Source organism: Prionailurus viverrinus, chromosome D2, assembly GCF_022837055.1.
Source record: "Prionailurus viverrinus isolate Anna chromosome D2, UM_Priviv_1.0, whole genome shotgun sequence".
Taxonomy (NCBI): Eukaryota; Metazoa; Chordata; class Mammalia; order Carnivora; family Felidae; genus Prionailurus; species Prionailurus viverrinus.
This window is the reverse complement of record NC_062571.1, coordinates 14,583,858-14,597,043: the sequence shown is the minus strand read 5'-3', so window position 1 is coordinate 14,597,043 and position 13,186 is coordinate 14,583,858. Positions and strand designations below refer to the sequence as shown.

The window sequence follows — 13,186 nt, the reverse complement described above, 5'->3', positions numbered from 1 at the left end:
GATCATGACCTGAGCCAAAAATGAAGAGTCAGACGCTTACTGACTGAGCCACCCAGGTGCCCCTCACTCATTGTTTTAAACTGTAATTCTGCAATGACATATGGATGTTGAGCATCATTTCATAAGCTTGTTGGCCATCTGTGTATCATCTCTGGTGACATGTCTGTTCAGATATTTTGCCAATTTTTAAATTGGGTCATTCATTTTTCTTTTTTGTTTTGATTTTTTAAAAATGTTTTTATTTTCATTTTTGACGGGGGGGGGGGGCAGGGGCAGAGAGAGAGAGAGAGAGAGAGAGAGAGAGAGACAGAATTTGAAGGAGGCTCCAGGCTCTGAGTTGTCAGCCCAGCAGCCTGACGCGGGGATCAAATCCATGAGCTGTGAGATCATGACCTGAGCTGAAGATGGACGCCCAACAGACTGAGCCACCCAGGCGCCCCTAGGTTGTTCATTTTCTTATTGTTGACTTTTAAGTGTTCTTATTTGGGATAATAACCCTTCATATGATATGTATTTTGCACATATTTTCTGCCTGTCTGTGACTTGTCATCTCATTCTCTCGACAGTGTCTTTTGGAGAGCAGTTTTTAATTTTAATGAGGTCTAAATTATTAACATTTTTTTCTCATGGATAATGCCTTTGATTTTGTATTTAAAAAGTCATCACCAAACCCAAGGCTGTCTGGATCTTCTCTGATGTTGTCTTCTAAGAATTTTATGATTTTCCAATTTATATTTAGGCTTATGATCATTGTTTTTCATGTGGATGTCCAGTTGTCCCCGCATCCTTTGAGAACACTGACCTTGCTCCATGAAATTGACGTGGCCTTTTCCTCAAAGATCACTTGGCAAAGTGAGTGTTTCTGAGCTCTGTATGTTGTTCTACTTATCCCTTTGCCTCAGCCCTCCAACTTTGTTCTTCTCCAGTATTTTGTTGTCTAGTCTGGGTCTTTTGCCTCTCCATATAAAGTTTAGAATCATTTTGCTAACAGCCACAACATAACTTGCTGAGAGACTGACTGGGGTTACTTAGAATCTGTACATCAAGTTGGAAAGAACCGACATAACATTGAGTATTCCCAGTGATGGACATGGGCTATCTTTTATTTAGGCCTTCTTTGATTTCTTTCATCAGAGCTTTGTAACCTTCCTCATGAAAAAGCACTTCTTTATTCCGTGTGCCAATGTAGGTGGTATTATGTTTTAACTATCAAATTCCATTTGTTCCTTGTTGATATATAGGACGTTGATTTTTTTGTACATTAATCTTGTATCATTCAGCCTTGCTATAACCAATATTTGTCTCAGTTTAATTTTTGGTCGACTTTTGAAGTTTTCTATATAGATGATCATGTCACCAGTGAACAAAGACAATTTTATTTCCTCCTTCCCAATAGATACACGTTTGAATGTCCTTTTCTTATCAAATTGCATGAGCTAGGATTTGCAGTAGATCTCGAAAAGGAGTGCGAAGAGACAGACATCCTTGCCTTGCTCCTGATCTTAGCGAGGAAGCTTCTAGTTTCTTTCCACGAAGTACCATGCTAGCTGTAGGTATTTGTAGGTGTCCTTTATTAATTTAAGCAAGTTCCCCCTCTCTTCCCAGTTTGCTGAGACACAATATAATTTTAATATAAAACACGGTACAATAAGTAGTGTGTATAATCTGATTCTGATTTTGTGCGAATGTATTTGACATGGGGGGACCTGGTTGGCTGGATAATGAGAATTTTCTTTACACATTTCTGTATTTTCTCACTTTGCCCCGATGAACCTATGTTATATATATATATAACATATATATATATATATAACATATATATATATATATATATAACATATATATATATATATATATATATATATATATATAACATATATATATATAACAGAAAACTGACGTTATGGAAAGTGATGTGTTCGGAAGAGAATGACCGGCCGACAGAAAAACGGACAGAGACGAAGGAACATGGAAAAATCCGTGGAGAGAGCAGGGGTTTAGTAATTGCGTCACCGTCACCGAGGAGAACACAAGCTCTCTGAGGGCCAGGCCGGCCTGAACTAACCCCGCAGCGTCGTAAGTCATCTCACCTGCGCCTCGGTCTCGCTTGGGAAATGCTATTTATTTCTTTGGCATCCCCAGCGTGGTCTTTGTGGAGACGGAGCCGGGTCTCTTGTCTTTCTAAGTAGTTTGCCTGGTGTTTTAGGGCGAGGGAAAGGAGACCGGGTGCGGTTGGCGGGCGCGAACCGGGGCAGGGAAGGCGGAGCGGGGGGAGCCCACAAGTCACGGGAGATGGGAGGGAGAGGGGAGGACGAGCGCGCCCCAGCCCGAGGCTGCCGGGCGGAGCGCGGAGGCCCGGATCGGCTCCGGAACCCCGCGTACACCCCGGCGGGCGGGAAGGGGGCGCAGCAGCGCCCCCGCCTGGCCGCGCCGCTCCCGGGCCGGGCGCATCCCGCCGCCCGGGTGCCTCGAGAGCGCACGCAAGCTCCCGGCGCTCGCTCGGGGTCCGCGGCTCCCGCGCCCGCCGTGTGCCGGGGCGACGGCGACAGGCGGAGGGGGCCCGGGCCCGCTGCGGCCGCCGGCCGCCTGCAGCGAGCGCCGCGGACCGGCCGGAGCCGGGTGAGCCGCCGCGCCCGTGTCGCGCCGCACACGCCGCGGAGGCGCTCGGGGACGGCGGGCGCGGGCGCGCACGGGCGGCGCGGGGCGGCGGGCGCCGCGCGGACCCTCGGCGGGCAGCGCGCCCACCTCCCCGGGGCCGCGGCCCCTCCGCCTCAAGTCTGGGCGCGCCCGGCCCCACGCTGCCGGTGCCCATGGGGATCCGAGAGTTTCCCGGCGGCGCACCCAGGGGCAAGAGCATCGCCGTGTGAGTAGCGCCCGGGCTTGGGGGCGGGCGGGCGGGGCGGGCGGCCCTTTGCAGCCTGGGGCTCGGGGAGGGGCGGCGCGCGGCGGGGCTGCTCGGGAAGTTTCGGGCGTCCTCTCCCTCACCGCTCGCCCCGGTCTGCGCCGCCCCGGGGCGCCCGGGGCCGGCGCGGGAGACGGGACCCGACGCCGAGGCTGCCGGGGGTGCCGGGGTGCGAGGCGGGCGGGGCACGAGCGGCGGCCCTGCGGCGGCACCTGCCCCTGCGGCGCCCTTGCTCGCCCTCGGATCGGCTCCTCACCGGCATCCCCCCCCCCCCGCCTTCTCTCCCCACCTCCTCCCTCGCCCACCTGCCCGCGCGCGGCCCCAGTGGCATGAGGAGGTCACCGGACGTCAGCCCCCGGAGACTGTCCGACATCAGCCCCCAGCTCCGGCAGCTCAAGTACCTGGTGGTGGACGAGGCTATCAAGGAGGATCTGAAATGGTCGCGCTCCGTGGAGGACCTCACCAGCGGGCCCGTGGGGCTCACGTCCATCGAGGAGCGGATCCTGCGCATCACCGGCTACTACGGCTACCAGCCCTGGGCGGCGAGCTACAAAAGTAAGACTCCCTCGTCCGCCGGTCCGTGCCCTCTGCCCTCGTCGCGGCGGCTGGGGAGCACACGAGGCGACGCGTCCTGCCGCCGCCCCCCCCCCCCCCCTCCGCCGCCCTGCCCGGAGATACAGACCGGGCTTTGCAACTTTTTGGAGAGACCTGGAGACGGAGTTCTCCGGGACCTTTGGGAAATTCTGATCGTTCTCTTACGCCCCCTCCCCTTCCCACAAGGCTTCTCCCTTCGCATCCCCTTGCTCTCGAGGCGTCGCATTAGGGAGGCAGATGGGAAACTCAGTGTGCCCTGCACTTGTGTGGCTCTCCTGCGGATCCCAAAGGGGTACCCGCGCCCAGCCGGGCTCAGCTGGTTCGGAGACTGCAGACTTAATGGGCCTGGGTTTTCACTCTTTCCTTTGTCTCCTGGGCCCCGATGCTGGAGGACGATTCTTGGGCCTTCATTTCAGACCCCTGCGCTCCCTTTGCCTCAGGTCTTTATCCGTCCTCGGTGTAGGGGTTCTGTCTGGATCATTCTAGATGGCGTTTGGTCCCCGAGAGATCAGTGGTTGGTGCCAGGTGCAGCAGCTGAAAGTTTTCTTGGCCAGTGGGCCCCAGCTGATACCTTTGGCAATGCTGGGATCGGTTCTCTGGATAGTAGCTGTGCGAGCGGGGCCGATTTGGTGGGCATGGCTTCCACCTGGGAGGGAGAAGTTGGCTGGAAGCCACTCCAGATGCCTCTGAGAACCGTGATCAGGCGGTCCCATCACTGTCCTCGGGCAGAAACATTGCCCTTTACCACTTCAGTCAAGGAAGGAGTTTGCTTCGTTCCGTTTGTAGTAAAGGCTAACAGCCTAATGATTCTGAGATAGGTTTTTCCCCTTCATTGCTTGAAACTGGAACATACTTTATTGGTCCTTAGGAAAAAAAAAATCAGGCTTCTGTAAATTAATCATGTTCAGCTCTAAAAATACGGCTCGTTTTCTCCTAAAACCCTTGGCTCTCAAGCCGAACGTCAGCAGTGTGCTAGCAATAAGCTGGTTACTTTTAAGTTATTTGCAGGCAGAAACCTAGGATTTTCATGTTTTGTTTTCATGCCCTTACTCGTTTGTAGAGGACTGTGGTGATTGCTTTTAACACTGCATAAACCTTTAAAAGGTTATCTGTGTTTCCTCCAGTCTCCTGCTTCTGCCGCTGCAATTGTAGCTGATAGATTGTCTTTGGATCACAGAAGGAAGACAAGGGACCAAGTTCTCTTTTCAGCAGGAGAATCCTGGGCATAGGATGAAACAGTGCTACAAGATTGCAAACCCACTGGAAACCAGGATAGAACTAGGAGGCTCAGCTCCTCTTTCTGCTTGCTACATTCCTATCAGGAACTTCCTGTTTCTTCTGTTCTCTGCTTTCTTGATAAAGAAAGACGGTGGTGCCATTTAACAACCTTCGTGGGGTCATCTAGCCCCTAAAGTCGTCTACAGATTTATCATTGTCATTTTATTTGTGACTGGCCCCGGGTGCTTTGTAGACGTTTTCACCAGGGTTCCTGACTTCAGGGGCAGACAGGGAGCCACAGCAGTGATGACTGTGTTTCGTACGGACACACTTTATAATTAAGACAGGGGACAGGCTGTATGGAGAATGAATGGATTCTTAAATCCCCTCTCCGTGAGGCTTTGTGGAAGGCGTAATATTAACAAACAAGGCGACATCGATCACCGTGAGTGACTACACTCGGCTCACTCAACTCTTTTTATTGCCGTGGAGCTTCCTCTTTATTCCAGGGTAGTCCCTTTCTCCTAAAAGGCTTTAGGTGACAACTGACATTTTGACGAATTAATTAGATTTTAGGTTTAAATTTAGAGAAGCTCATGTTTTATTAATATAGTCAGAGATGTTTTAGGGGAGCCCTTGGGCTGTGTGTTATTTCTATCCTGAGCAGAAAGAAAAATGAAGAAGCTTCTCTGTAGGTTGGGATCATTTCTTCAGTTTCTTGGTTAATAATCACTCTCAGCACACTGGGAGACATGATGATCACAAAATACATGTTATTCTCACGGTGTGCATAACAAGCTGTGGGCTGCGGTGAGCCTTATCCTGGGCACCTTGGCATTGCTGTGCTACCTGTCTGCCATCTTTCAAGGTGGCTCATCTGTGTCTGCACTGAGAGTTTCTGGAAGGAGCTGCGCTGAGAGTTTCTGACTGTTTGAGAGGGACTAAGGAGTTAGCCGGCCAGCTTTGTAGCAGCAGACATGATTGGCATGAGCAGGTATTCGTTCCTACCTTCTCCACTTTTAGTCTTTGTTTTGGGTGGCTAAGATAAGTGAGGTGATTGTAAATAGTGTAGAAACGACCCTTGCTCGGTATTTTCTTTATAAAAAAAAATTTTTTTTTAACGTTTATATATTTTTGAGAGAGAATGCGAGCAGGGAAGGGGCAGAGTGAGAGGGAGACACAGAATCCGAAGCAGGCTTCAGGCTCCGAGCTGTCAGCACAGAGCCCGACGCGGGGCTCGAACTCACAAACCGTGAGATCATGACCTGAGCTGAATTCGGTCGCTTAACCGACTGAGCCACCTAGGTGCCTCTCGTACTTTCTGTCCAGTCAGTGAGATGAACACGTTTTATGGCAGACGAGGGACTTTTTATAAGGAATTGTTTTTAAAAACTCCCCAAGGCCCCTGGGTCTGAGAGGGATGGTGTGTGTGGAACAGTCAGCTGAGAATTAAATAAGAAACCAGCAGCCAGGATGGGTCACGCGCCTCTTCTCAGTGGCTAAAGTCCTCCGAGCACATTCCACATTCCATGTTTCTGAATCAAACCGCTGGGCAGTGTTTGTGGCGATTCCTCGGGTTCCTGGCTGTGAGTGTATCCAGAGCCCAGAGAGCGGGTGGTTCACAGAAGTTGCTCAGTAAAAGTTTGGTGAGTGAGTGAGTGAGTGAGTAAATGCGGCCTGAGATGCTGACCTCCAGGAGAGAACCTTCGAATGTATCTCTGTAGTGATTCAGGGCCTCGAATTCTTTATGCTGCCTTCCTGTCTGTTTGGAATTACCTCATTCCTGCCCTGTGCTGCCACCCTAACTGCGTCCTTGGCTTTCCAAACCATGGACTAGACCGGAATTGCTGATGGCAGGCTTTGGTGTAGCCCAGGGTTCCTCAGCCTCAGCACCATCAACATTTTGTACCGAGTAATTCTTTATTGTGGGGCGCTGTCCTGTCCATCGTGGGGTGCCTAGCAGCATCCTTGGCCTCTGGCACTCCCCCGCCATCCCCCGCATCGTGACAGCCAGAAATGTTTCCAGACGATGCCAGAGGTCCCCTGGGCGTGTGCCTTTGGATAGGAAGCCCTTATAATGTAATGAGAAATGTGTCCTCCAAGGGAGCTCTACTGCTGACCCTGAAAGGCCTGCCCTCTGAATTCCTGACCTCCTGTCTTCCTTCCTCCTGGACCACCTCTTAGGATAGAATAAACTTCTATCCTTCTGAAAGAGCCTGTTGCTTTCTCAGCTGACGTGATTCTGTCCCATTCACCATAAATTGATACCTTCTAGAAAGTGCTTTCGAATTCAGCACAAGGAGCATAATTGCTTTCAATGACTTCCTTTCCCCTCCCACCTTGTGTCACAGCAGGAGAGAAATGACCAAGTGGAACGTCCTGGGTTGCCCCCTTGCTTTCTCATCTCTCTGGTGTAGACACCACTTTGGTGGGGCAGGGGACAAAAATCGGGAAGAAGCCATCAGCAGAGTGGTAGTCAGGCCTAGGCGTCGGAGGCAGTGGGGACCGGTGGCATTTTGGCACAGAGATGATTGAAGTAACAACCTTTGGAGATCCTGGATGAAGGAGCATCCTCAATGCTTACTTTCGTTTACTCCTTATTTACATTCACTCATTTAGCAAACTTCTTGGGAGCATTTACGAAATTCCAGAGCACAGAGATTAGTGACGAGAAAGGAGGCTCACTGCACAGATGTACCCAGACGGACCTTTGTCAGGGAGCACAGGGTGACAGACACCTGCTGTTAGGAGATGGGTGCACTGTTTACAGTGCGCAGGGATGTTGTTACTTTAGGTTTTGCTAATGGGTGGTTTCTTTTTTTGTTTAATTATTAATTTTTTAAAATATTTATTTGTGTGAGAGAGAGAGAGAGACAAAGTGCAAGTGGGGGAGGGGCAGAGAGAGAAGGAGACAGAGAATCCGAAGCAGGCTCCAGGTTCTGAGCTGTCAGCACAGAGCCCGACGCGGGGCTCGAACTCTCGGAACGTGAGATCATGACCGGAGCTGAAGTTGGACGCTTCACCGACGGAGCCACCCAGGCGCCCCCTTAATGGGTGGTTTCAAACAGTGAACTCTTGAACATTTTCCTAGTAAAGAAACTTTTTAGGAGTAGCTTTTGGGTGCAGGGCTGGGGGCGGGGATGGCCACGTTTATTGCTTAAAATGAGGCACAGCCGTCTCTTGAGTAGATTCGTTAATATTACATGGTGCTGGGATGTTCAGATAAAAATGAGGTGGTTTTGGAAACAATGCCGATGGGTTTCGTTTTCGGTCGTTTGTAGGGCAGAGGGTGGGCTAGTCCCAGGTGACCCTCCCGTGTCCAGCCCACTCCGGCCTGCAGTTGGCGAGTTGAGGTTCCGCCAGGAGCCTGAGGATGACTGAGGAAAACTATGGGTGAAGGTTTTATAGTTCACGCTGAGAAAGAGGGCCCTGAATAACTCCTGGTAAGAAGGCGGTCTCGTGTTAAGGGATCCTCCAGGTTAAAAATGTCGGAGAGGGTTCGTGTGAGGGAAGGGGGAGTGGTGGGCGGAGAAAGGCCATCTTTTCTACTCTCTGTGCCATTTCCGCCTGGACTGTGCATCCAGGTCGCTGACGTCGTTGCCAGTGATAACTTGAACGGCGGCTCATAGTATAATTGAGTTCATGGGGAGCACCTTCTGTTCGGGCCTCCCGAAATAGGAAAGGTCAGGTCAGCAATTCAAAAATGACCCACTTGTGAGAGATTTATAATTTGGTTGTAAACGTTTATTCTAGAATAGAGCTGGGCGCATGAAATCCTAGATTGAAAAGATTTTGAAAGGAAAAAAAAAGGTTGGAGGTGGCAGGGGCAGGCTGGAGTGAGCAGAGAGCGTAAACCACATTGCCTGATGTCTCAGACAGCCCGTCTTATTCCTGAATGTGAATACATGTTTGCAGTTTGGTAAATGGTTTCCTGAGATTCGGAAGAATCACGATGCAGAACTGTGGTCTCCTAGGGAAGCAGAGCGCCCCCCCCCCCCCCCAGTAGGCTCAGATCAGGGACGGGGCTTATGCCCCTTTTGCGTCTGGTTGTGAAGTCTCTCCTCCAAGGGAGCAGAGTCCTCCGGGTTTTAAAAGAGATCTGGGCAAGGAGATCTCTCCCTATTCTTCCGAAGTGGATCCTGGTTCTGTTTACAAGGTGCCGAATCTAAAACACCAGGGGTAAACATTTGTCCTTTCCCTGAGCAGCTGGAAAAATTGAGGTCAGTTGCCTTAAAAAATTAATACACATGTGGTTGAGCCATTGTGCTCTGTTCAGCGTTTTACTGGGTGTTGCTAAGGCTGCTCATTCGTGGCGTAGCCCCTGAGTGAGGGTGGGGGCAGCCTCAGGGTCTCCCGTTGGTAGGAGACGCAGACGAAATGGATCCCCGGAAGCTTCATCCCTCCGTAGGAGCAAGCACTGTCAGTCACCTCCGTGAGCCTCTGTTTTCTTGCCTCTAAAATGGGGGAGACTGTCACTCCTCCCCGAGGGTTGTCCTGAGGGGTAGGTGCAGGAATGCATATGTGGCTTTCCGGCCCTTTGCCTGGCACCTGTACACAATGCTTTATTTTTGTGGATTCATCCTGCAGACTTTCTGAGCACTTGGTGTGTGCCAGGATCTAGGGGTGAGTGACACAGTCCTCGCCCCCAGATCTCCCAGAGTCGAGGGAGAGGGAAGCCCGAGGCCAGGCCGATGTACCGTGAAGACTCGCTCAGGGGTGCACGGAGAGCCCTTCCCCGCAGGGGTGAGTGCAGTTCAGAAGCTGGAGGGGGAATGAGCCGTAGGAGGTGGATGGAGGGCAGGTGTGCCTTCCATGCAGAGGCACGTATACGCACAGAAACGCGCACACGCTGTTTCTAGAAGGTGACTCAGCCTGCCTGGAGCGTAGCCGCTAGGAAACGCAACGGATGAAGTCGGTCTGCGAGCAGAAACTGACTCTGGTCCCTTATGCTTCTTCAGTCCGGTGTGTGTCATCAGGAGGGGCCCTGACGCCTGTCACCTTCCCCAGCCAGGTCCCCGGCTGAGTGCCACCCACTTCTTCCAGGGAGCCTCCCTGACCATCTAGATCGGGTGAGGTGTCCTTGCCAGGGGGCCGCACGGTGCTGTCACTTCTCGTGTGTTGTCATGGCAGGTTCAGGTGCGGGGCTGAAACTTACAGACGGGGAGCTCTGTGAGGGCGGGGCTCCGGGCCGCGTCCCCTGTCCTCAGCATGGCTCGCTGCACACAGAACAGGGGTGACTCTATCCCCTGATCGCAGAGCATCTCTGGCACCTGTTGCAGTAAACATTTGTTAAACGTATTAATGAAAGGTCACACGTATGCACACGTGGCTGCTACGCGTCTATGTGTCTGTGGCGTCTTCCAGAGTTACCCCGCACAGAGCACTTCTGAATGCCTTTCTACGTCAAGAACTGAGCCTCCCAGTGCTCATCTCCTGGGTCTTCACCTTGACCCAGCTAAACACTGACAGGCATTCCCACTCCTACAGCTATGTTAGCTGGTGCCCTATCAGAGCGCTTAGTGTGGTTTCGACAAGCCCGTGTTCAGAATGATACGGAAAAAATGAACAGAGCCCAGGGGAGAAGAGAAATGGGTCAGTGGGGTTTGAAAATTCTTGCTACTAGCAAGAATAAAGTATTGGGGGAGGGAGAGGTAAAACAGGCCCGTGACATGGCTTGGTGAGAACGATAGGAGCTGACACCATGGGGAATGTCTTCCCAGCTCGCCATGACACCCCTACGTGCCCAGCATCATACCCTCTAGGTAGGCTCTTAAGCCAGACTTGGCATCAGCTGTCTCCTGGGCACCACAGGTTAGACTGGCGTGGACTCTTGACACATACTTAGTATCTCCCTCCTGGAATTCGACGTTAAAATCAGGAGCTTGTGACCTAGCTTGGTGTGGTCTTTCACGTGGGGGAAATGCTATGGAGGAGCTCTTCTGGCTTCTGTGTGGCCCAAGAGCCAGAGAAATCCGGTCTGCACAGAAGAATCAGGCAGGTGTGCAAAGGAGCCCAGAGGGACCCGGGGCGGTTTTCAGGGCTCTGTGCTGGGTCCTCTTTCCCTGCAAGGTCAAGGTCGCCATGCAGCTCGTCCTCTGAGCTCCAGGAGATGCCACTGTGGCAACGCCACAGCCCCTTCCTGTTGAGTGAGCAGAAGCTGTTTTTTTCTGGTTTTGTTCTGCACAGCTGCAGACCCCCATCTGAATAATATTTCTCAGTGACTTTTGCTCAGGCTCATGTAGGGCAAAACAAGGGTATACATACCAAAGAATTTCCCATTGGAAATAAGAAATCATGTTCTGACTGCTGAGATCAAAAAGATTATGGAGCCTTCGTCACTGGAAAGACTCAGATAGAGGCAGGCACTCAGTAACCCCAGCTGGATTAGGTATTTACTTACCCTGTGGTAAGGGTGAAGCGGATTTGGTTTAGTTTGTTTGTTTTTTTTTTCCTTATGTGATGTCTTTTAGTTCAGCAGTGAGTTTGCGTCGATCAATAGAGTAATAGGCCAGTTGTGTTTCCTTACCTTATTGCAGAGCCTAGAAGGGAACTTGCACAATTCGGAATCTGGTAAATTCTTTCAGTTCATGATGGTGACAAGACCTTGAACAATTGCCCAGGACACGGGCACACGCTTTTCCCTTACACAGCTTGAGGTAGCCTTCACTTATGACAGCATTCGAAATCACAGGGAATGAGTTGCCCCTCCCAGGTGATTTACAGTATGGAAGGGCAGAGCGTATGTATCATGGGTTCCTGAGACCGAGAGATTCAGTGAATTTCTCAGAGCACTTTTCAACTTTTGACAGATGTTTTCTGTGACATTCATATTTTCTCCTTGTCAGTCTGCTGTGTGTCATCTACCTTACTTGCCTAGATAAGAGTCTATCAGGAAATGACTTTCATCCCTTTTCACCGTCTACTTTGTAACAACGTTGCGTAATCAAAATTCGGGCACGTCCTCACAGTTTTATCTGAAGGGGTCAGAAGCAAGATGCTTCTTGATGAACGTGGACTTGGCTTCCTTATTTTTCTTTTCGTAAATCGAGTCTGTTCATACTCAATGAACATATATGAAGATGCCCTCTTAAAAATATGAATATAATTATGATTCTGGTGTGAAACACTTGGGTTTTCTGGAGTGTTCTCGTGCCATGCGCGTGTGGGAGTTTAAGGAACACTTTGCATGGAGAAGTGCATATGCCGCTGTGCGTTACCCTAGGCAGGACTCGGAAGTCTCCATCTCTGTGCATTTTGTTTTCAGAGAAGAATAAAATAGTTTGAAGACCATTTAAATGCTGTAATCCAGAGTGGCAGAACTCAAGGATTCATCCAAACTCTTTTAAAAAAAATTTTTTTTATTACGTTTCTTTATTTTTGAGAGGCAGAGAGAGAGACAGAGCATGAGCAGAGAGGGACAGAGGGAGAGAGGGAGACACGGAATCCAAAGCAGGCTCCAAGCTCTGAGCTGTCAGCCCAGAGCCCAACACGGGGCTCAAACCCACGAACTGTGAGATCATGACCTGAGCCGAAGTCGAACGCTCAACCGACTGAGCCACCCAGGCGCCCCAATCCATCCAAACTCTTTTAAGTCAGCATTCTGTTTGATTAAATATGAACATACAAAATCTTTTGTATATTTATGTGATTTTATGCAGTGGGTATGCTCTCAAAGTTACATGTGAATAAAGTTACATAGTTTGAATTTGTTCTAAAAATTCTAAAAGTCATTAAGGACTTTTCAGTGTGGTGGCTGGAGGTGGAGGAAGGATCCCTTTGCAACTAGACCCCACTGCCATCATACTCTCTCTCGAGAAGCCCATGGCCAGTCAGGGCCTTCAGAAAATCACTGCATAGAATGTCAAACACTGCTTTATGAAAGGGTCTATTTGTGAATGATTTGGAAACAGATCAAACAATAGAACCAACCATGAATGTGTATTTATCCATCCACCCAGCCATTCATCATCCATCCATCCATCCATCCATCCATCCATCCATCCATCCAGACATCAAACAGTTCACTGCTTCCAAAGGGCAGCAGATGTATTCACTTCTAAGATAAACATACATACACGGTGTAGTTACTGTTTTCTAGAAAATTACGTAGTGGAGAGATAAGACAATTCGTAAAGTCCCACACATTCCTTGTGTTGGGGCCATCTCACAGATGCGCTACATGTTTCTCTGGTGTTTCGCTAGCGAAATACCTTGGGGTATGTGGGATCAACATTGAGCAGCCTTACGCTAAGATCTGTACTGCGTACATGGTATTGTATATTTTAGCATAGGGCACCGTAATCAGCAACGGGAAGGTCCTGAGCCACAGCAAACTTCTTTTTCTGTTCCTTTGGAATTGTGAGCTCTGCGGCCGTAATCAGAGTTCTAATTCATGTATTTAATGTGTCCCAGCCATTAAACATTTTTTCCCCTCTTTCTTGAAATCCTGCAACAACAAGGATTTTTGACTGG

The 13,186-nt window shown here is 50.3% G+C and overlaps 1 protein-coding gene across 1 annotated transcript in view; it reads left to right on the top strand.

Annotated features, from left to right (window-relative positions):
• Positions 1-2,737: 2,737 nt before the first annotated feature.
• SLC35F3 (solute carrier family 35 member F3) overlaps positions 2,738-13,186 on the top strand; it is a 400,268-nt gene continuing 389,819 nt past the window's right edge. The window contains exons 1-2 of the mRNA XM_047824385.1: positions 2,738-2,863; positions 3,228-3,457. Coding sequence (XP_047680341.1) covers positions 2,811-2,863; positions 3,228-3,457 — 283 coding nt within the window. The 5' untranslated portion in view covers positions 2,738-2,810. The remainder of the gene's footprint in view (positions 2,864-3,227; positions 3,458-13,186) is intronic.